Source organism: Hippopotamus amphibius, chromosome 3, assembly GCF_030028045.1.
Source record: "Hippopotamus amphibius kiboko isolate mHipAmp2 chromosome 3, mHipAmp2.hap2, whole genome shotgun sequence".
NCBI classification, from domain to species: domain Eukaryota; kingdom Metazoa; phylum Chordata; class Mammalia; order Artiodactyla; family Hippopotamidae; genus Hippopotamus; species Hippopotamus amphibius.
This window is the reverse complement of record NC_080188.1, coordinates 45,202,665-45,225,293: the sequence shown is the minus strand read 5'-3', so window position 1 is coordinate 45,225,293 and position 22,629 is coordinate 45,202,665. Positions and strand designations below refer to the sequence as shown.

Here is a 22,629-nt window from a genome sequence, read left to right as displayed (position 1 = left end):
GAACTCTTAGCTTTGGTTAGGTATATACATGGAATGAGGAAGAAGAACTAAAAGTTAATCATGTTATTCAAATCAACCCAGGTGGTCAGCACGTTGGAGTTCTAAGACTTATAGTCTTCGTATGTTATTTGAAATAAGTATTTTTTTATTCTTGCAGTTCTTAATCTGTAAAGTTAAATCGTACCATGTAGTTTCTCTAAGATCCCTTCTAGATACGTCTTAATTAGAACTCTTAAGATAGTTGCTTCAGTAACTTATAAACAAAAAGTTTGAGATGATGGTATGTATCTCCCATGTATTTCAAAAGCTTTATAACCTGTTTCTCTTTGTTATTTCACATTTAAGAACTAAATCCAAGGTCAGTTTTGCACCTGAAGTATTTATTATTTAACATCCTTCTACCCACCCCACTTTATCTTTACTATATTTAATCTGAATTGTTTGCCTTTACTTTGTATTCTAATATTCTGTTATTGCTTTAATTGTTTACCTGCTACCCTCTTCAACATCAATTCATTATTCAAAGTCCTACTCCTTCCCTGGGATTTTCTCTCTCTAGACTTCCTTTCAAGTTCATTATCTCCTACGCTTATCTGCTCTTAAAAAGTTACGCGAGACTGTGTACATTTAAAATATTTTAATGTCTCTATAGTGTCCTTAGTAAATGTTAAATTCTTTAATATGGATACCTTGGCTCTCTTTAAATTAAAAAAATTATTTATGTATTTATGTAAAAGATATTTCATCCCACAAAAGAATTTGAAATAGCTTATAAAAGTATATATTCCAAAAAATAAGAATACAAAAGGTAAACTAGAGGTAAAAGTAGTATACAGAAATGCATATATAATATGTAATTGCTAGATTTAGATTGAATTAACTAGCAACCAGAGCCAAATTTGAAACTTTATGAGTTTTGAGGTTTGTGTTAATTCATAAATTCCATAAACATACTAGGTAATCTGGAGAACTGATGTATTTTGCGCAATTTAGGTCTCAAAAGAACTTTCTCTTTGGGCCCCTGTATTGGAGGAATGCTTGTTGTAGTAAATAACTTATCATCCCAAAAGTAAACAAGCTTTGTATTGTTTCTGTAGAATGTAAGGCAAGAGTTTACTGTTAAAATTCAGTTGGGTTAAAAAAAATAATACTGTAGCCTGAGTACTCAGTTCTCTGGTGGTCTGGTTTGTTTCAAGGATAAAATTTAGAACATCCAAAACAGAGGTTGCAAACTCTTGGCTTCTTAGCTGTATCAGACTTAGAAATTTATTTTGTATGGCTGACATAATGTTGGCCCACGTGATGGCCATTTATTTACTTTTTCTTTAATTATCTCAGAACTTTTGTGTAGTTTTCACTGTTTAGGCCTTGCAAATGTTCTGTTAAATTTGTCCCTGTAGGGGAGGAAAAACTTCTCTACCCTTGTAGGTTCAGGTGACTGAGACATATGAATTAAACTGATAATAGATGAGCAGGGGAGAAGATCTATTACACGTGCATATGGGGGCCTCACAAAAAAGAAGTGAAAACCCAAAGAAGCAGTTAGGCTTGGAAGCTTATATGCCATTTTAACAAAGGGTGATAAATTGTGTCCTGACTAACCAAAAGAAAAGGGATTTGGGCTTCTAGGGCAGTAAATTGTAGAAAGGTAACTATATGGGGAAACTAATTGGTAGATTAGGGTTATTTATTGAAGTTTCTTATGCAGACTTAAGTTGGAGCCATCACCAGTGAATAGAGTCATCTCCAGTGTTTCCAGTCTTTTCTCCTCTTCCTGGTTTGGGAGAGGGCAGGAGGGACTATTTCACAAAGGTGAAATTTATGTCCTTCTTTTAGGCAGAAAGGGGGAGGGCATAGAGTTCCTTCTGCATCTGCCTCTGCCTCTCAGTTGCCTTCAGTTAAAATAATCCTTATGCCAAAGTGGCATGTTTTGGGGTGGCATATTCTAATGCCCTTTATTCTCTGTGTTTTATGGTTTTGTAAATTACTGTAAATGGTAATTCTTTATGTTTTATTTGGCAGTTGCTTGTTGCTTATATATATAAAAATGCAATGGACATTTGTACATTGACCTTGTATCCTACTGGCTTGCTAAATTCACTTAGTTCTACCAGCGTTTTTTTTTTTATTTGTTTGTTTAATGGTAGGATTTTCTATATACATGGTCACTCTGCAAATCAGTTTTTCTCTTCTCCCCTATTTTTATGCCTTTAATTCTTTATTTCTTGCCTTATGTCCTAGGTAGGACCTCCAGTAAAATGCTGAATAGAATTGGTGATATGTGGACAAAATTGCCTTGTTCCTGATCTTAGGGGGAAAGTGTTCAGTTTTTCCTAATTAAGTATGATGTTATCTGTACTTTTTTCTTGATTCCCTTATCTGGTTGAAATGTTCCTTTCTATCCCTAGTTTGCTAGGAAATTTTATTATCAAAAGATATTTTCCCTGGCGGTCCAGTGATTAAGACTTTGCCTTTCAATGCAGGGGGGGTGCGGGTTTGATCCCTGATGGGGGAGCTGAGATCCCACATGCCTCTCGGCCAAAAAACCAAAACATAAAACAGAAGCAATATTGTAACAAATTCAATAAGGACTTTAAAAATGGTCTCCACATCAAAAAAAAATCATTTAAAAAAAAGCTATTAGGTTTTACTGACATTAAAATAATTATAAAATGTAAAAGGAATTTAAGAGGAATGGATTGAAATTTTTCTGTTCAATAATTATTCTTAAACTGTTTTCTTAGATTCATTGAAAAAATACAGTTGCAAGATTGCCATGGGCAAGCAAAATTCCTGCTTTAAAATATTGGTAGAGATAAATGTGGTTTGTTATTTTTTATTTTTTTCTGGCTCTGCAGAAGATGTTTCTACAAACTTTCCTTCTGTAATAAAATGTAGAGATTCCATCAAAAAAGATTGAATTCTCAGGTATGTTTTGTCTGTTTCTATTGAGGTGATTCTGTGATTTTCCTCCTTTATTCTGTCATGTGAATTATATTAATTGACTCTTGGATCTTAAGCCAACTTTGTATTCTTGGGATAAACTTCATTTGGTCATGATGTATGACCCCTTTTTGGATATGGCTGGATTCGGTTTACTAGTATGTTATCAAGGATTGTTGTTCTTCACAAGGCATATTCGTCTTTAGATTTTTTAAAAAACTTTTGACTCTTTTTTTGGGGGGGGCTGTGTGCGGGCTTTCTGTAGTTGTGGCAAGTGGGGGCTACTCTTTGTTGAGTTGTGGCGAGTGGGGGCTACTCTTCATTGCGGTGCATGGGTTTCTCGTTGTGAAGGCTTCTCTTGTTGCAAAGCATGGACTCCAGGCGCATGGGCTTCAATAGTTGTGGCGCATGGGCTCAGTAGTTGCGGCGTGTAGGCTTTAGGGTGCTCGGGCTTCAGTAGTTGTGGCTTGCATGCTCTAGAGCACAGGCCCAGTAGTTGTGGCACTCAGGGCTCAGTTGCTCCGTGGCATGTGGGATCTTCCTGGAGCAGGGATCGAACCCATGTCCCCTGCATTGGCAGGCAGATTCTTAACCACTGCGCCACCAGGGAAGCCCCTCAAGTGTACTCTTTAAATGATGGTAAGATCTGTAAAGAATCTTCCCTCTTTCAATCCCAATACTGATCATTTGTATTTTCTCTTTTGTTTTTGAATAAAAGTCATCAATTTTATTTTCAGTAAACTTTGGGCGTCATATGTCATTGATTTTCCTATATTTTCTTTATTTTCTATTTCATTGACTTATGCTCTTATATTTCCTCTGTGGATTTAATTCTTCTTATTCTAGTTATTTTAAATGAAACTTAGATTATTGTTTTTAATATTTCTTCTTTTCTACTATGAGTATTCAAAGCTATAAATTTCCTTTTAATACACTGGTTTAGGAATATACCACACATTATTGTGTATTGTGTTTTTATTATTACTTAGTTCTAAATGTTTTATAATTTTCCTTGTGATTTCTTCTTTGACTCATTCTGCCTTTCTCAGCTGGGGTTTCATGGTGGAATTACGCTTTAATGCTTAAGACATCTCTTTTCTCTTGTGCATATATAATGATACTGTTTATATAACATCTTTGGAAGAACTGAGAAAATAGTCACTCAAGTCATTTTTGGTCATCTGTGGTTCAGATGAGGAACTATTTTTGAGAAAGGTTCTGTGGATTATTTAAAAGTTTTATTTCTAAAATATTGGGATGTTATAGGTTTCCAATTGAATTATGTGTGGTCTGAGAATATACTATACTCTGATTTCAGTTCTTTTAAATGTATTGAAACTTATTTTATGGTCCAAAATATGGTTCATTTTGGTAAATGTTCTATGCATACCTAAAAAGAATATATTATGTGCAGTTGTTGGGGTGCGTGTTCCATAAATGTCAATTAGATTATGTTAATTAATAATGTTCAAGTCTTTTATATCCTGATTGATTTTCTGTCTACTTGTCTATGAACTATGAAGAGACGAGTTTTGAAATTTTCAGGTGTAATTATGGAGAGCCTTGTTTTTTCTTTCTGATCTGTTAGTTTTTGCTCCATTATATTTTGGAGCTCTATTATGAGGTACATAAACATTTAGGATTATTATATCTTCTTGCTAAATTCATTCTTTTATGTAATCAAATGTCCCTTTTATCTTTGTTAGTATTCCTTGTTTTGTCTAGATTCTACTTGGTCTGATATTAATAATAGCTCCACCAGCTTTGCTGCAACTAATGTTTTCGTGGTATATCTTTCTCCATTCTTTTAACCTCCCTCTGTCTTTATATTTCAAGTGTGTTTCTTATAGACGGCATATAGTTAGCTCTTGCCTTTTTTACCAGGCTGTCAACCTCTGCCTTTTAATCAGTGTATTTGGTCCATTTTCACTTAATGTAATTATCAATATTTTATGTTTGAGTCTACCATCTTGCTAATTGTTTTCTGTTTGCACCATTTGTTATTGCCCCTTTTTCCATTGTTCATGCGTTTTTGAGTATTTTTAGTATTCCATTTTATTACCTTTTTTGCCTTATTACCTGTTTTTTTCATTTTTAGGTGGCTTTTTTAGGGTTTGCAATATACATGTTTTAACCCATAGCTGCCTTCACACAATAACATACCACTTAAAACATAATGTTAGGAACCTTATGCCAGTTTATTTTATTTCTCTTCTATGTCTCTTGTGGAATTATTGCCATATATTTCATTTCTACATATGTTGTGAATCTCCAGAATAGATTATTATTATTTAAAGTTTTCTTAAAATGAGGAAAATTTAACCCATTTTTGTATCATTTCTGGTGTTCTTCATTACTTTGCACACATCCAGTTTTTATTGGCTGTCTACTTGAATAATTTCCAGCCGCTTGAATAATTTTCCTTAATGTTTCTTATAGTGCAGTTCTGCTGGCAACACATTTTCTAAGATTTTGTCTATAAATATCTATTTTCCCTTAAATTTGAAGTATATTTTCACTGCATATAGTATTCTTTTATTTATTTATTTATTTATTTATTTATTTATTTATTTATTTATTTATTTATTGGCTGCATTGGGTCATCATTGCTGTGCATGGGCTTTCTTTAGCTGTAGCAAGTGAGGGCTGTTCTTCGTTGCAGTGCATGGGCTTCTCATTGCGGTGGCTTCTCTTGTTGCGGAGCAGAGGCTCTAGGCACACTGGGCTTCAGTAGTTGTGGCAGGAGGGCTCAGTATTTGCAGCATGTGGGCCCTAGAGCGCACAGGCTTCAGTAGTTGTAGCGCGTGGTCTCAGTGGTTGTGGCGTGCGGCCTGTAGGGTATGAAGGCTTCCGTAGTTGTGGCTTGTAGGCTCTAGAGCTCAGGCTCAGTAGTTGTGGTGCATGGGCTTAGTTGCTCCTCGGCCTGTGGTATCTTCTTGGACTAGGGATCAAACCTATGTCTCCTGCATTGGCAGGCGGATTCTTAACCACAGCGCCACCAGGGAAGTCCCTGCATATAGTATTCTTGATTAAAAGATTTTTTCTTTCAGCACCTGAAAAGTGTCTTTCTTTTGTTTTCTGGCTTCCATTCTTTTTGGTTAGAGTCAGCAATCATTCTTATCTTTCTTCCTTGTATATAGTGTCTTTATTTTTTTCTGGCTGTTGTAGGATTTTTTCCTTTATTATTGAATTTCAGTGCGTTTATTGTTACATGCCTTGGTGCAGTTTGCTCTGTGTTTATCCTGCTTGAAATTCGTTGAGTTACCCTGCTGGAAATTTGTTGAGCTTATTGAATTTGTGAGTTTATAGTTTTCTTATTTCAAGAATTTCTCAGCAGTATTTCTTCAACCATTTTTTTCTGCCCTTTTTCTCTCTTCTGGGATTCCAATTACACACTGTTACATCCTGCTAAAGGTAACATTGCCTGTGTACATTTTTCAGCCTTTTTTTCCTTCTCTTTGAGCTTCAGTTTGAATAGTTTCTGTTGTTGTGTCTCAGGTTCATTGGTCCTTTATTCTGCAGTGTCATCCAGTTAATTTTTAATAACAAATACTATATTTTTCAGCTGTGGAAATTCCATTTGATCTTTTAATTTTATAGGTTTTATTTCTCTCTTCAATATGTTCACATTTTTCTTTGTATCCTTGAGCATATTTTAAAGAGCTTAAAAGTCTTGTTTGCTAATTCCATGCCTGTCATTTTAAGGTCTGTTTCTATATATATCTGTCTTTTCCCAATTATAAGAAATTCTTTCTGTTTCTTTGCAAGTCTAGTAATTTTTATTTGATGCTAGACAGTGTGATATTACATTGTCAAATGTCTAAATATTATTGTCCTTTAAAAAATATTGAATTTAATTTTGGCTAGCAGGTTAGTTGCAAATAAGCTTCATTCTTTTGAGCCCTGTTTTGAAGCATTCTTATGGCATCTTTCTAGTATTCTTTACTCTAAAGTTAGAGAAGCCCTACTCATTTGTATGTGTGACCTTTCTGGATTCTCTACCAAATATTGTACCCCAAGTGTTCAGTGAAATCTCTCTCCTCTGGCTGGTTGAATCTTTTGTATCCCAACCTAGTGGGGGCCCCTATAGTTGTTAGATTATAGTTCCATAGTGGTTCTGTTCCCCGTTCTTTCCAGTTTTCTGCCTCATAAATTTTAGCTTTCTCAGCTTCTCCAACCTCTGGTCTTTGTCTCCTGAACAAAATAGGACTAGTTCTCTGCTTTGTTTTCCTCAAATGCTGCTGGATATAGCAGAAAAATGAGAAAGTAGTAGGGTTCTTTTCTTTCTTTTCAGTTATCATGCCCCTTTTGCCCATTGTCCATTGTCTGCAAAGAGATGTGAAGCTTAGTCAACTACCAGTTACTTTGTTGTAACTGTAAACCATATAGTCACTATATTTAAACTTCTGGGTTGTGGAGAGAATTATACTAAAATAGACTAAGTTATGGCAAATTTGCTATTAAATATCTTTCGTGGCTAGTAGAGTACCATATCTTATAGTCTTTCTAGCCCTCATCTGTTGTAAAGTCATTTATACATGCAGTATTTACTCAACAGGTACAGTCTCCAGCAGTTCCATTGCAGTTGCTTCTGATACAATTGACTGCCAGTGTTAACTGTTAATAACTTACTGTGTTTGTATTTCATAGTACATTTTAAGGAGGCCTAAACATACTGAGTGAAAAAGTCTAAAAATTGCTCTCAGCTGCCTATATTTAGAAAATACATTTTGAAGCAATTTAAAATAAACTGTTTCAGGTTATTACTAATGGCAAACATTCTATTGTCAGGTCTTTAGGAATGAGATGGAAAACTTTATTAATTATAAAGTCTCATAGAAAACTTGGAAATTATATAAATTATATATAAATATATGTAAATTATATATTAATACTTATATAATTCAAAGAAAGTTAAAATCAACAATGTTATATTTTGGTATGTTTCCTTTCAGTCCATTCTTTATGCAAATAAGAGATATATGCACTTTTATAACAAATTGGGACCGTATTATTTAAGAATATTATATGTCTTGATTTTTTTTCCCCTCACACATTATTTATATTTTGCTGTGTCCTTAAATATTTGCTGGAAGTATCAATTTAAATAAATATGTCAAATTACTTTTAGTTTTTCTTTTACTATTATAAATAATGCTGTAGTGAGTATTTTCCTGTGTTTTCCTTTGGATTTCAGAAATCTTCTAGTAGATTTCTAGAACAAGGGATGTGGATTTTGAAACTTTTTTGTTAATTACATTAATATGTATTTAGTGTAAAGATTTTGAAGCATACAGAAAAAACATAAATATTTTAATATTTGTATCTTAGTTTTTTTGCTCACATCTTTTTATTTTTATTAAACTTTAGAATTTTATGTACTGACTTTTAATGTAAATGCCTTGAGCTTTTTTCTCTTTTATTACTTTTTTTTGAAAATAATTCTTTTGGTGATTGCATAATATTTTAGCTTGAGAATATAATTTACTGTGCATTTATATTGTTGGATATCTGGATTATTTTTAGTTTTTCTACTGGGAAAACATTTTTTAAATGTCCTTTGGCCATTTTGCCAAGGAAATGTGGCTTTATTTTTTGAGAGAATCTTTATGTATTTATGTGAATCTTGTCAAATGTGGTCAGTTTTTTCTGAGTTTGTTATTTACACTTTTTTGTAAGGGTGTTTTATTTTATTTTGCGAAACTTTTATATGTGTATCTTTTCTTTTTCTTTGTGAATAATTTCTCTTCTCTTATATTTAAAGATATCTTTCCTCTTCTGGAGATCAGTTAATATTCATCTCTATGTTTTTTAATCCAGTCTTACTAGAATTTATTTTATATTGTAATACATGATGTGATGAGATAAGAATCTTAACATTTTTCCCCAGCACCACTTAAACAGATGATTAATTAATGATGTCATTTTGTATTCCAGGATACATGTTCTTTTTCTTTTTTTTATTTAGATTAATTTTATTATTTATTTATTTTTGGCTTTGTTGGGTCTTCATTGCTGCGCATGGGCTTTCTCTAGTTGCGAAATGCAGGGGCTACCCTCCGTTGCAGTGCTTGGGTTTCTCACTCTGGTGGCTTCTCTTGTTGTGGAGCACGGGCTCTAGGCACGCAGGCTTCAGTAGTTGTAGTGCGTGGGCTCAGTAGTTGTAGCGCAAGGGCTTAGTTGCCCTGTGGCATGTGAGATCTTCCCAGCCCAGTGATCGAACCCATGTCCCCTGCAATGGCAGGTGGATTCTTAACCACTGTGCCACCAGGGAAGCCCAGGATACCTATTTTTCAGGGAATCAGTTTCTTTTTTACTGGGATTGATTAAATCCTATGAATAATCCTTGAGTGAAAACAGCTTGACATTCAACAAACCTGTAGTTAAACTTGAACACTGGTCCCCCAAAGGTATACATTTGACATTACAGTAGTTCTCCTGATACCGTCCAACCCCTGATGGAAAGGGGAGAGTGATCATGGTGTTGGTAGAGGTGGGGACATCTGAGAAGTAGAGGTGGATGCCTGATTACGAGAATACAGTGATCCAGTTTTATTCATCAGTGCCTAGCATAGTGCTGAGTACATTAGAGGTATTTTGATGTGTTTGTTTACTAACTGAGAGAAGGCATGAGAAAGAAAGGCTTTGATGTCTTTTATGTGATTTATAAAATGTTTGGCTGTTTTTGAATGTAGACAAAAGCTAATGGCAGTTAGAATGACTAAATGCCTTTCAATTAAGAAAAGTTATATTCATCTTCATATATAGTAAACTACTTTCATGGTAGAGTTATCTTTATCTTTTAAGCAGTGGTTTAACCTTGGTCTTGCATTTGAATTACCTAGGGAGCTTTTAAAAATTCTTATGCCCAAGCCATACCACCCTCCCCAGCCCCCATGATTAAATCAGAATATCTGAGGATGTGGCCCAGGCATTAGTACTTTTTCTGTTAATTTTAGTGTACAGATAAAGTTGAGAACCACTGCTCTAAGACTGTGGATAAAGAGAATATAAAGCAATATGCCCCTGAACACTCCAAATGCCTTAGTCAATTCAGGCTACTATAACAAAGTACCATAGACTGAGTGGTTTGTAAACAGCAGAAATTTATATCTCATAGTTATGGAGGCTGGAAGTCTGAGAGCTCAGGGTGCCAGTGTGGTGTCAGGTTCTACTGAGGACCCTCTTCCAGGTTGCAGACAGCTCACTTCTTGTACTTTCATGTGGTGGAGAGCAAAAAGAGGAAGCAGGTTCTCTTATGACTTATACAGGTACTAATCCCATTCATGAGGGCTCCATCTTCGTAACATCTCATCCCGATTACTTCCCAAAGGCCTCACCTCTTAATACCATTACATTGTGAGGTAGATTTCAACATAGGATTTTGTGGGGTACACAAGCATTTTAGTTCATAGCACCAAAGAAGTAGTTGTTTCTTTATTAAATGCTGAATAGAAGCAGACCTTTGAATTGGCTGGCACTTTCTCGCAAAATTCAGATGGGGAGAGTCTGTAATCTATTATGATAGACGTTCAATATTTAAATAATCTGGACAAAAATGTCCCTCCTATCTTTATTTTATTTTATAATACAAACCTATTTTGTTCTGTAATCAGCGCAGACAGAGACAAAAGCCCTTCTGTGGTCTTTTTTAGGATTCTGAAATTCATGATGGGTTAAAAATATAAGTAAATCTCTGTGAGCACAAGAACAGTTTTAGTGTTTAATGTTTTTCTTGCTTCAAAAAAGGATATGCACTAAACTCTATGAATTTTCGTTACAATAATACTCCTCTAGATGAAAGAGAGATGCTTCATGGATATACTCTGTTGTCAGAAATTTTTTTAAGGCAATGAAAAAAATATGGAAAGCATAGAGACATACTTCAGGGTCTCAAAATAAAGGACTTATCAAAGTTAAATATCTTTAATAATATAATAGTCATTCAACAAATATTTATTGACTGCCTTCTGGGTGTACTGCTCTTGGACTGCAGCAGTGAAAAAGACAGTTGAAGTTCCTACTTTCTTGAGACTTATATTTTAATTGAAAAGATTGACGGTATATGATTTGACTAGAAAATAAATAATACACTTTAATATTATCATTAATACTATTAAAAGATGAAGTCAAAGTGATGGGGGTTGACCATGATAGTGAGGAGGAAGGTTCATAGGGTCAAAAAATACTACTCTAAGGAATGACAAATTTAAATAGAAAGCTGAATGTTCAGAGGAAACTAGCCATTTGAAAATCTCAATGAATTCCAGGCAGAGGGAACTGTAGTTATAAATTTCTGGGGTATACCTCTACAGTTAATGTTTTGAAGGGGATTAGAAAAGGTAGAATTAATGAGGGTATTTTATATAAGTTAATGGAAAATTGAGAAAGTGTTTTCTTCAGGTAAATAGATGACTTCTTGCTGAAAGTTTCCTGGGAGCCTATTTCTTTGTCCTGCTAGATTTTTTTTCCCTTTTTTTTTCTTCCACTTTGCTTGTCTCCCTGTCTCCTCCCTGACCCGCTTCCTGCCCCACCGATGTGCATGGGCACCTGCAGGCAACATTTTTTAGCAGCCTGTAGGGAAGGACCCGGGGCAAGCATGGAAATAATTTATCTAGCTGTGGTGTAATTGCTGTTGTCATAATTTGAGGCAAATGGAGCCATGAATAGAAGGAGATGTGTTGGGAAGAGAATGGGGAATTTTTAGAATGTACTATAGTTACTTCCTCTTGGATTTCGCCACAGGAAGTAAGAGTTTGTTAAGATTTTTGATATCAAACTCTTCATATTCTTGTATATCTTTTTATATAAATTTTAGGTCACCTTCCTTAGCTAGGATATTTCACCTACACAGTTTTAAAAATTTATAATTTGTTTTGTTCATAACTCATCTAATTTATTATGTAATTCATTGGAGAATGTGTTTGTGTATCATTTTAGGAAAGGTTGTCTTTGATTTTGTTGGGCGATGTGTGGTGGGGGCCAGATGGCCAATGAAAGGAATTTTATAATTTTGGTTTAATCTCCTTTGTGGTTTGGGGTGAAGCTGTCATATGCTAAAGTAAATTATCTTAATTTTTTTTCTTTCTCTGTGATATTAGACTATTTATACTAAAGAATTACTTCTTGAGTTCTTAATTATAAATCATGTAGCTTTCAACATTCAAATTGTCTTTTTTCTTTTACAAAAATATGGATTTGGGATGAGATTTTGCATATGCATATATTTCAAAGCCATTTTGCCAGCATATCTTATAGATGACTTAGCCACATTTTTAGGAAGTCTTGAGCTTTTGAGTGTGAAGTGGACATGTTCTCAAATAATCTAATATTTTATCAAATAGAACATACCACCAATATCTATTCAGTTAATTTGTTGGGTGTACATCTGCAGTGCAACAAATGGGATTTTCATTTGCAAAGAGAAACTAAAGTAAATGATATGTTTGGAGAATTTAAGGAACTCAGTGTATAGACTTAAATATTTTATTGCTAATTAAATAATAATTTATTTTATCATGACTATGTAATGCATCAAAGTCAGTGATATTTTAGTAAAACTATTCTGCTCCATTGAATATTTCTTTAAAGCAAATGAATGCTCATAGACAACTATTAAGTTGATGCAATGACTCTATGTTTCAGTTTGCTTGGGACAATTCTAGTCTATATTTGTTTTCCTGAGGTAATTTCAAAAAGGTTTTGATTTAGAGTATATATATGGATACCTAAAGTTAGGTTAATGATGGCAGTATAATTCTGAGGGTATTTTGGTTCATACATGATTTTCCCCAATATTTTTAGGTTTTGTACCACTTGATAACAAGAGCTGAATGTAAAGTATACTAACACACTTGAATACCCCAAGTTGAAGAGTAAATAATATATTTAATGTGATTCTCATTCACCTGAATTTCTTTGTCTTGGCTCAGTTTGGCTAAATGTTCTCTCTTGTAAGTACTATAACAGGATTCTCTTTTCTTTTAAAAGTAGAGATGTATTCCTTTATTTGTGGTGTTCTGATTAGAGTTGCTTAAGTTTTGAGTGGAATGTCCCCAGTCCTATTTTTTCCCTAAGCCATATGATTTTTAGTGTGCTATTTTGCAGAGTGTGAGGTTTGTCAGGATGCATTTATTGTCTTATAACACAAATTGTCTATGCTGTAAACATTGCATAAACCTTGATCTCTATAATGTAAACAGTATTTACTGTATGACTATCGGAATATAAGACTTCAGTGGTATTTGCATAATAACTGCTTTTCTGCCTTCTACCACGAGAACCCTTCTTACTGTGGGTGGGATATAGTAGCAACACAAGATCTAAAAACTATTTCAGAGCTGCTCAGTTTAGAGTGATTGGTGGGGAATTGGAGGCTAAAAGGATGCTGTTCAGAATGCATCCTGAGTTCTTGATAACCAGCAGACAAATAGAACATTTTAGTTAGAGAATGGTTATAGAGCTCTTTTTGAAAATTGAATTTTTTAATTTCTTTCAAACATTTTAAATGTAGTAAATAAAATATGCTGTATCTGTGACATTTAGTGTGTGAAGTGCTGTGGTGGAAACAGATTAGTAAAGATATAGATCCTAGCAACCGGGAGTTATAGACCTCATTATTAAGACTCACATCCAAATTAATTAGCTAAAGAATATCTACTGAGTTGAATTGGCCATGAAGATTCTTTTAATAATTCAAATGATAATTAATTTTTAATCTTTGTAATTTAAAATGTTTAGATTTCATATTTGTGTTAACTCACTGCAAGATAGTCCTATTCCTAGGATGAAGACAAGACTTTTGTGGAAACACTATGTGACCCAAACTGAATGCCTGCTACCTATTGTCTGCCAGCAGACAACAAAATCAGTGAATTAAAAAAAGTAAGATTTCATTGCAAAAAGCAGTATAATTTCCAGGGGCCATTTGAGTAATTTTATGAACCTTTTATCAGGTCATGCCAAAAAATCCTCACAAACTTAGTTATGGAGAGCTCTTTATTTCAGTCATTTGAAATGGTTCTTGAGGTCAGTGCTAAGCAAGGAATCTAGTTACTTTGATAATAGCTACTTAAGTGTAGACTTTAAGAGATAGAGGAACTACTTAAATGTCTACTTACTTTATGGAGTAATTTTGAAAAATATTGATTCTTATCCATTCTAACATTTTATGAAATGATTTTATTCATGGTTCTTCACATGTACTTTGACATACATGTCTTTAACACTTAATCAGTGTTTGAGTCATTAGCACAGCTTGCCAAAACATATCTTTCTTTCAATTTAAGATTAGTGAGGTAAAGTACTTTCACAGCTGTCCATAATGATTGTATCTAAAGCCACAAACACCTATTCTTATAACTTTAAGATAGTTGGGGTTTTCATTTTTCCTCTAGGTGACTATCTATTCTAGATTGCTACAGTGAAATCATTTACTAGGTAGTTTTAAAATGTGCTCTTTGAAAGATTTCTTTATAATAACATCCATTCAGTGTTTAGAATGATAGACTGGAAATAAATTTTTAACCTTGTTATATTTCTTTGCCTTAAAAAAATTATCATGTGAATTTTATAGATACTTGTATCTTAGTCTTGTATTGTTTTGGACTAATGTGTCTTCCCCAAACAAGGAAGCATACAAGGTGACTGCCTCTTTTATGAAGCATTTTTTGGTGTGGGTAGAGGAGGGTAAGCATTGTTTTACCCTTTATTTGGTTGTATATTCTATTTGGCTTCTATATGTAAGTTCCGACTTTTAGGACTCGTTTCTATGCAAAATACGATTAATTTTAAAATTAAAAGGTATCTTTTTGTAAGTCATTGAGATTGATAATATAAATGTTCTAAAGCCTCACCTAAGAAAGGGTTACCATTTTTTCCAGTTTTAGAATTTTAAAATTTAGTGAAAATCACAAGCAAGCAGAAGTAGTATCTTTATTCTTATTACATGGCATAGAAATGTACTTTCTTTTAAATACTACCTCTTGACTCAGATAAAGCAGAATTAATGGATAGAGAAAAGTATTTATTATAATAGGCAGCAGTGATATGTTCCAGTTATTACTGAAATTTATCAAATATGGTACATAAATACTTATGAATTCAAGTGAGCAAGTATCTAGTGTCCTAATGTTGCTGCTGCTCACCATTGTTTGATATGCCAAGAATGTTCTTTTTTGTTGGATCTCACCCAAATGTTGGAAATTATTCACACAGCAGCTATTTTATTGAGTACCTATAGTGTGCTTACAGCTTTGGTTACATAAGTCACTAAAATCTAATAATTTTTTCCATCTTGGGACATTGTAAAGACTTTGGCATTGATCTAAATGAAATGGGAGCCGTTGGCCAGTTTTTAACGAAAAGAGTGATAAGTCTGATTTACATTTTAAAAGGAATTGGAATACTTAGAAATCTGACTTTAAATTATTTGTGCTTGATTAAGTTTTAGGTTTTATATATAAAACCTAAAACATATATAATTTAGGTAGGGTTCAATCATTTATTTGGATAATGATATTCTATCTCCTCCTCTGTTGCTCTCCCTTATAGAGTATTATCTCTGAGCAGTGGAGCCAGTGAGAAGATAAAGATAGTAAAGGCAAGGCTCTGTATGTTCCTCTGAGAAAAAATACAGGAGGAAGAAGAGCTTTTTTTCCTTGGAGATGGGGAAAAGAGTACAGAAAGATACCAATTTAAGATATATTTAATCGAGGTGTCTGTAGCACATCCAAGAAGAGATATCTAGCAGTTTAGATAATATAGAGTTGAAACTCAGCAGAGAAGTCTATTTGGGAGAGGTAAATATTTGAAAATTATCAGTGGAAACTGATATTTTAAATTATCAGTTAAAACATGTTTATAGGTGACATTACCTTGCTAACTTACCTAACTTAAGCATAACTTAAACAAACAAACAAAAAGACTCAAGATGAAATGAAAGGGGGACTTCCCTGGTGGCACAGTGGTTAAGAATCTGCCTGCCAATGCAGGGGACACTGGTTTGATCCCTGGTCTGGGGAGATCGCACATGCTGCGGAGCAGCTAAGCCTGTGCGCCACAACTACTGAGCCTGTGCTCTAGAGCCCACAAGCCACAACTTCTGAGCCCATATGCCACAACTACTGAAGCCCTTGCACCTAGAGCCTATGCTCCACAACAAGAGAAGCCACTGCACTGTAACAAAGAGTACCCCCCATTCACCACAACTAGGGAAAGCCTGCACGCAGCAATGAAGATCCAACACAGCTAAAATAAATAAATAAGTAAATAAATAAATAAAATTTTAAAAAAAGATGAAATGAAGGGGGGAAATATTAGTATTTAAATGAGTTAGTAAGGAAGAGAAGCTCAGTAGGGCCTGATTATAAAATACTTGAGATAATGGGCACATTTATTTGTGAATTGGATGGGAAAGAAATGATCCAGAAGGGAACAGATAGACTGAATGAAAGAGGAAAAGTTTAGGATCCTAGAATGCAGTTAAATACAGATTTAATAGATAATAACAAACTGATAGAATTATAAAGGCTAGATATTAAAATGTAAAATTTCAGAGTTAGAAAAAGATCTAAATATTCAATGTATAACCACGAGAATAGGTTATCCTTTATTAGGTGGTCTTTAAGATCCTTTCCACCTTTAAAATATTAGGATTCTTAAAATGAAGCATTCATATTTTTTCTCTCTGTTAAATATGAAAGAAATATTGATACTAGAAATCTTTTTTTAATTGACTTTTTGACCTCATATTTGATGTTTTATTGAATAGTAAAATCTTATCATTTTAGTCATTTTTAAGCATGCAGCTTTGGTACAGTATGACTTTCTGTCAATTATCTTTCCATTAACTTTATTTAAAATTCCTATAAAACTTCAAAAATATTTTGACTTTGATTAAAAGATTCTGTGTTCTGTGACTAATGGAATTAAACTAAAAATAAAAAATGGAAAGATCTCTCGAAAACCCCCAAATATCTAGAAAATAAATATATATCTTAAAAAATAATACATATGTCAAAGAGAAAGTCACATGGGAAATTAGAAAATATTTTGAATTGAATGAAATATATCAGAATTTGTGGTATGCAGCTAAAGCAATGCATAGAGGGAAATTTATAACATTAAATGCTTATATTAAAAGAGACTAAAGTCAGTGACTTAAAGTTCTACATTAAGAAATTGGAAAAAGAAGAGCAAATTAAACCAAAGCAGGCAGAATGAAAGCAATAATAGACATAACAATAGAATATTAATTAACAGAAATAAATAAATATAACAGTAGAAATTAATGAAATTGAAAATAAAAACAACAAAGAAAATAAAATTGAAAGTTGGCTCTTTGAAAGAATGATTAAAACTGATGGGGAGAGAGAGAGAGAGAACACAATATCCCACCCATTTATATTAAAAGGTTAATAAGGGAGTATTATGAATTACTTTGCCAACTAACTTAGATGAAATGGGCAATTCTGTGAAAAACACAAGCTATTAAATTTCACTCAAGATAAATAAATAATCAGAATAATATTATATATAACGGAGGAATAGTATTTCTAATTAAAAACCCTCCAGCAAAGAAAACTCCACATCTGAATGGCTTCATCTGTGAATTACATGAAACGTTAAAGGAAGATGTAGTTCAAATTCTGCGGAAACTTTTCCAGAAAATAGATGATGAGGAATCACTTCTCAACTCATATTATGAGACCAGCATTACTACCCTGATACCAGAACCCAAGCAAAGATACTATAAAAAAGAAAATTACAAACCAATATATTATGAACCTAGATGTAAAATCCTAACAAAATATTAGCAAACAGAATCTAGCAATATATAAACATAATTATACATCATGAACAAATCGTGTGTATTCTAGGAATACAAAGTTGATTTAACATTTGCTAACCGATCTGTAATTCACCACATTTATATACTCAAGAAGAAAAATTTTTTTATAATCTTAGAAGATATACAGAAAGAATTTGGCAAAATTCAGCCTGCAACGTTGAAAAAATTTTCAGCAAACAAGGAACATAAGAGAATTCTTATGTTTGCTGAGGATTTTTTTAACCTCTTAAAGGGTGTTTATGAAAAACCTGTAACTAATAATCATACTTGATGGTGAGAATGAATGTTTTTCCCCCAAGGTTGAGAACAAGGCAGAGTTGTCCATTTTCATTCCTACTCAACATAGTACTGGCTGTCCTGGTCTCGTAAGTTAAAGAAAGGAAGAGAGAAGGGAAGAGAAGAGAAGAGAAGAGAAGAGAAGAGAAGAGAAGAGAAGAGAAGAGAAGAGAAGAGAAGAGAAGAGGAGATTGGAAAGAAACAAAACATCTTTCTTCACAGATGACATGATTGTCTATGTACAAAATCTGATGGAACCTACAAATATATTAGAACTAATCAATGAGTTTAGCAAGGTGTCATATTTCTATATATTAGAAATGAACATCTGGAAAATGAAAGATTTTTTAAGTGTCAATTACAATAGCAGAAAACATGAAACACTTAAGGATAAAGTATGCATATAATTTATATACTGAAAACTAAAACATTCATGAGAGAAATCAATGATGATCTAAATAAATGAAAATATATATACTGTATTCATGATTTGGAAGACTCAATCCTATTATGATGTCATTCTCCTCCCTTTAGTCCCTCAAAAATGGCCTATAGAATTCAGCACAATCCCAATCAAAATCCTACCAGGACTTTTTTTTTCTTGGTAGAAATTGACAAACTGTTTCTAATATCTATATAGAAAAGACTTCAGAATAGCCAAAGCAATTTTGAAAAACAAGAACAAAGTTGGATTTCAAGACTTTCTATAAAGCTGTATTAACTAAGACACTGTGATATTGATGAAAAGATAGGCATGTATCAATAGATAATAGAATAGAGAGTTTAGAGAAAATCCTTGTTTGATCAGTTGATTTTTCAGAAAGGTGCCAAGGCAACTTTTCTCAATAGAAAAAATACAGTCTTCTCAGTGAATGGTGCTGGAACATTTGGGTATACTTTTTCAAAAGGAACTTCAACTCATGCTTGCACTTGATGCAAAAATTGACTTGAATTTGATCATAAAGCTAGATATAAAAGATAAAACAATAAAACCTCTAAAGGAGAACATAGAAAGTCCTTGAGACCTTGGATTAGCCAACATATTTTTTTAGATAGGGCACAAAACATACAATCATAAAAGCAAAAATGATAATTTGGACTTATCAAACTTAAAAAACTGTTGTTCTTCAAAAGATAGAAGAGAACAAAAAGACAAGCCGTCAGCTTGGAGAAAAATTTGCAAACCACGTCTGATAAAGGACTTGTATCCTGACTTTATTAAGGATTGTCAAAACTCAGTAATGGGGACACAAACAACTGAACAAAAAATGAGAGAAAGGTTTTTTAACAGATACTTTATTGAATAAAATACTCTGTTGGCAGTTAAGCAGAGGGAAAGATGTTCAATGTCATTCGCTAACCACTAAGGAATTTCGGAATAAAAAAACAGTGTTATTATATCCTAGTAGCTAGACAGGAGGAGTAAAAGGAAAAAACTGACAATACCAAATGCTAGAGAGAATCCAAAGCATACATTGCAGTTGGGAAAGCAAAATGGTACTATCACTTAGAAAAGTCTGGCATTTTCTTATAAATTTAAATACACACTTATCACATGACATGTTCTTCTTATGTATTTATCCAAGGGAAATGAAAACATGCCCACATAAAGCCTTGTATTCAAATGTTTGATTGATGAATAACTAAACAAAGTAAGGTATATCCATAATATGGAATATTTTTCAGCAGTAAAAAAGGAATGAACTGCTGATGCATGCTGTAGGGTGGATGAATCTTAAAGGCATTGTGTTTTTGTGACAGGAACTGTACTCAAAACTGTGGATGATTCCATTTCATTCTGGGAAAGAGAAAATGAAAGTAACAGAAAACATGATTACTGAGGACAGAGGGTAGTGGTAAAGGATTGCCTATATAAAGGAACACGAGAAATTTTTGACTATAAGAAATATTGTCTGTCTTGATTGTGGTGGTAATTACATAACTATTTATCAAAATTTACAGATTTATACAACTAAAAATGAGTGAATTTTATTCTAAATTATACTTCAATAAAACCTGACTTTCAAAAAAATTTAATTGGATACAGAAGGAAAAAGAATGAAAGAATATAATATTCTCCTGATTTTGCTTCTCTTGTGAAAACAAGCTGTTGCTTTAACTGAATCTTACAGTGACTGATATTGATGCCAAGACTTTTTTCATTCATTTAAAAATAATTAGGTTGCATGTGCATTTCAGACTGATTTACATATACCAGCAAGTTAATCCTATATACCTCAAAATAATACAAATTATTATGATAGTTCTTTTGGAATTTTTGTTAGAAATATGGAAACAGGTTATTTTTGATATTTTTGTTTGAAGATCTAAAGTTTTTTTTTTTAATTATTTGCTACAATTACACAGTAGGAAACTAAGTGTCATTATTGTTTATTTTTAAAAGTAAGCAATATGGAAGATTACACACAAGTAAAAAAGTAAAATTCTTTCATTGATTTCACTCTTTGATTACCACTGTTAATCACTTGGGTTTATATATCTTGAAATTTTTTGATCGTGTTCTGGTATATACATACATTTTGTTTTTAAAATTAACTTAAGCAGACACATACCATGCCTGCTTTCCTGAGCCTTCATTTTTCACCTAATGTAATGTAATGTTGATATCTTTCTACGTCAGTATTCATGTATTCATTCAGGAAATATTTTTAAGTACTTAATATTTAAGACTGTTCTAGTTGCAAAGGACAGAGCAAGGAGCAAAATATGGTCCTTGCCTAAGTGAATTTATATTCAAATAAGAGGAAGATAATAAACAAGTTGGAGGGAAAATGTCACTATATTATTAAGTTTCATAAGGATAAATAATGCAGTCTAAAGAGATGAAAAGTGAAGGGACAGAATGAGCAGGGTGCATACAGATAGTCGTGGTGCAGGCCTTTATATGTAGATCTGCTTTATTCTTTAGATGGTTATTTATAATTTTGTAGTATAATTTATTTGACTGTTATTCTGTTGATGGCATATGGATTACTTAGATTTTTTTATCTGTTACAGTCAGTACTTTAGTGAACATTCTTGTACATATTTTTTTGCTTACATGTACAAGTATTTCTGTAGACTAAATTCCTAGAAGGAAAATTGAATTTTTTAATGTTGATTATAGATTCTGCCAAATTATTCTCCAAAATAGACATTATCTGTCAATGGATAAAAAAAAATACCTTATTTTAATTTGTATTTACCTGATTCCCAGTGAAGTTGAGCATGTTTATTGGTAATTTGTTATGTCTTATATAAATTGCCTACTCATATCATTTTACTCATTGTGGGATTTGCCTTCTTACTGAAATTTTAAGATTTCTTTACAATTCTACTTATAATATACCCATTATATTTTATAACATTTTCTCCTAACCTATCAATTGTCTTACTTTATGGAATCTTTGGATTTTTCATTTTTGTACTGTCAAAATCTATCAGTCTTTTCCTTCCTAACTTTTAGGTTTTGTGTCTTTCCAGAAAAGCCTTCTTATAGTAATTTAGTCTCTTATGTTTTCTTCTACTACTTCTTTAGTTTTATTTATGTTTCTAGTAGATTTTAATTCATCTGGAATTTTTAAAATATATATGGTTGGGACCTAACTAATTTTTTCAGTTTTGTAACTGTTTTCCCAAAATAATTCATTGAACAATATGTCTTTTTTTCCACTGACTTGATATACCATCTCTATCATATTTTAAAAGTCCAAAATATATTTGTTCTGGATTTAATACTCCATTGTTTTGATGATTGTCATTTTATATTTGACATCTGGTAGGGCACCCCTCCCCATTGTCTTTTTCAAAAAATTTTTGGCAATATCTGTGTATTTTCTCTTCCAGATGAACTTTAGAATCAACATGTCAAGTTCCATTAAAAATCCCTTTGGGATTTTGATTGGAAGTGCATTGAATTTACAGATTAATTTGGGGAGAATTGACATCTTTACACTATTGAATCTTCCCATCCAAGAACATGGTATGCCTCTCCATTTCTTCAGGTGTTCTTTTATGTCCTTTAGTAAGTTTTATCGTTCTTTTCATGTAGGTCTTACATTTTTCTTGTTAGGTTTATTCCTGGGTATTTTGTTGTTATTGTGAATTACATCTTTTCTTCCATTTTGCACTTTATTTTTCAATTGGTTATTGCTAGTATATAGGAAATCTATTGATTTTTGTATGTTGATCTTACCATTTACTTAATTTTCAATTGATTCGCTGGAAATTTCTAGAAGGATGATTATATTTTCTGCAAATGATGGCATTATGTTGTTTCCTTTTTTTAGTATTTATACTTCTCTATTTTTTGTTTTGTTTTGTTTTGTTTTGTTTTGTTTTCTGGTCTTATTGCATTGGTTAGGTTTCCAGATCTGTTCCCTACTGGTTCTAATTTGGACATCTTTTTTGATTTAAATGGAATGTTTCTAATTTTTAAAGTTCTACATTTATATATGCGTTAGATTTCTGATAGAATACATTGTTAAGAACAAAAGTGTCCTTGGCTTAACAAGTATTTCCATGGTAATAGATATTGTGTTTTATTGTGTGTTTTTGTT

The 22,629-nt window shown here is 32.7% G+C and overlaps 1 protein-coding gene across 9 annotated transcripts in view; it reads left to right on the top strand.

The window, feature by feature from the left end:
* ANKRD17 (ankyrin repeat domain 17) overlaps window positions 1-22,629 on the top strand; it is a 167,864-nt gene that overhangs the window by 44,543 nt on the left and 100,692 nt on the right. Inside the window, exon 1 of one of the 9 annotated variants that reach the window (XM_057729155.1) lies at window positions 21,917-22,052. The exons of the other annotated variants lie outside the window; for them this stretch is intronic. Coding sequence (XP_057585138.1) covers window positions 22,050-22,052 — 3 coding nt within the window. The 5' untranslated portion in view covers window positions 21,917-22,049. Of the gene's footprint in view, window positions 1-21,916; window positions 22,053-22,629 lie in introns of those variants that run through there. 9 annotated transcript variants of the gene reach the window in all.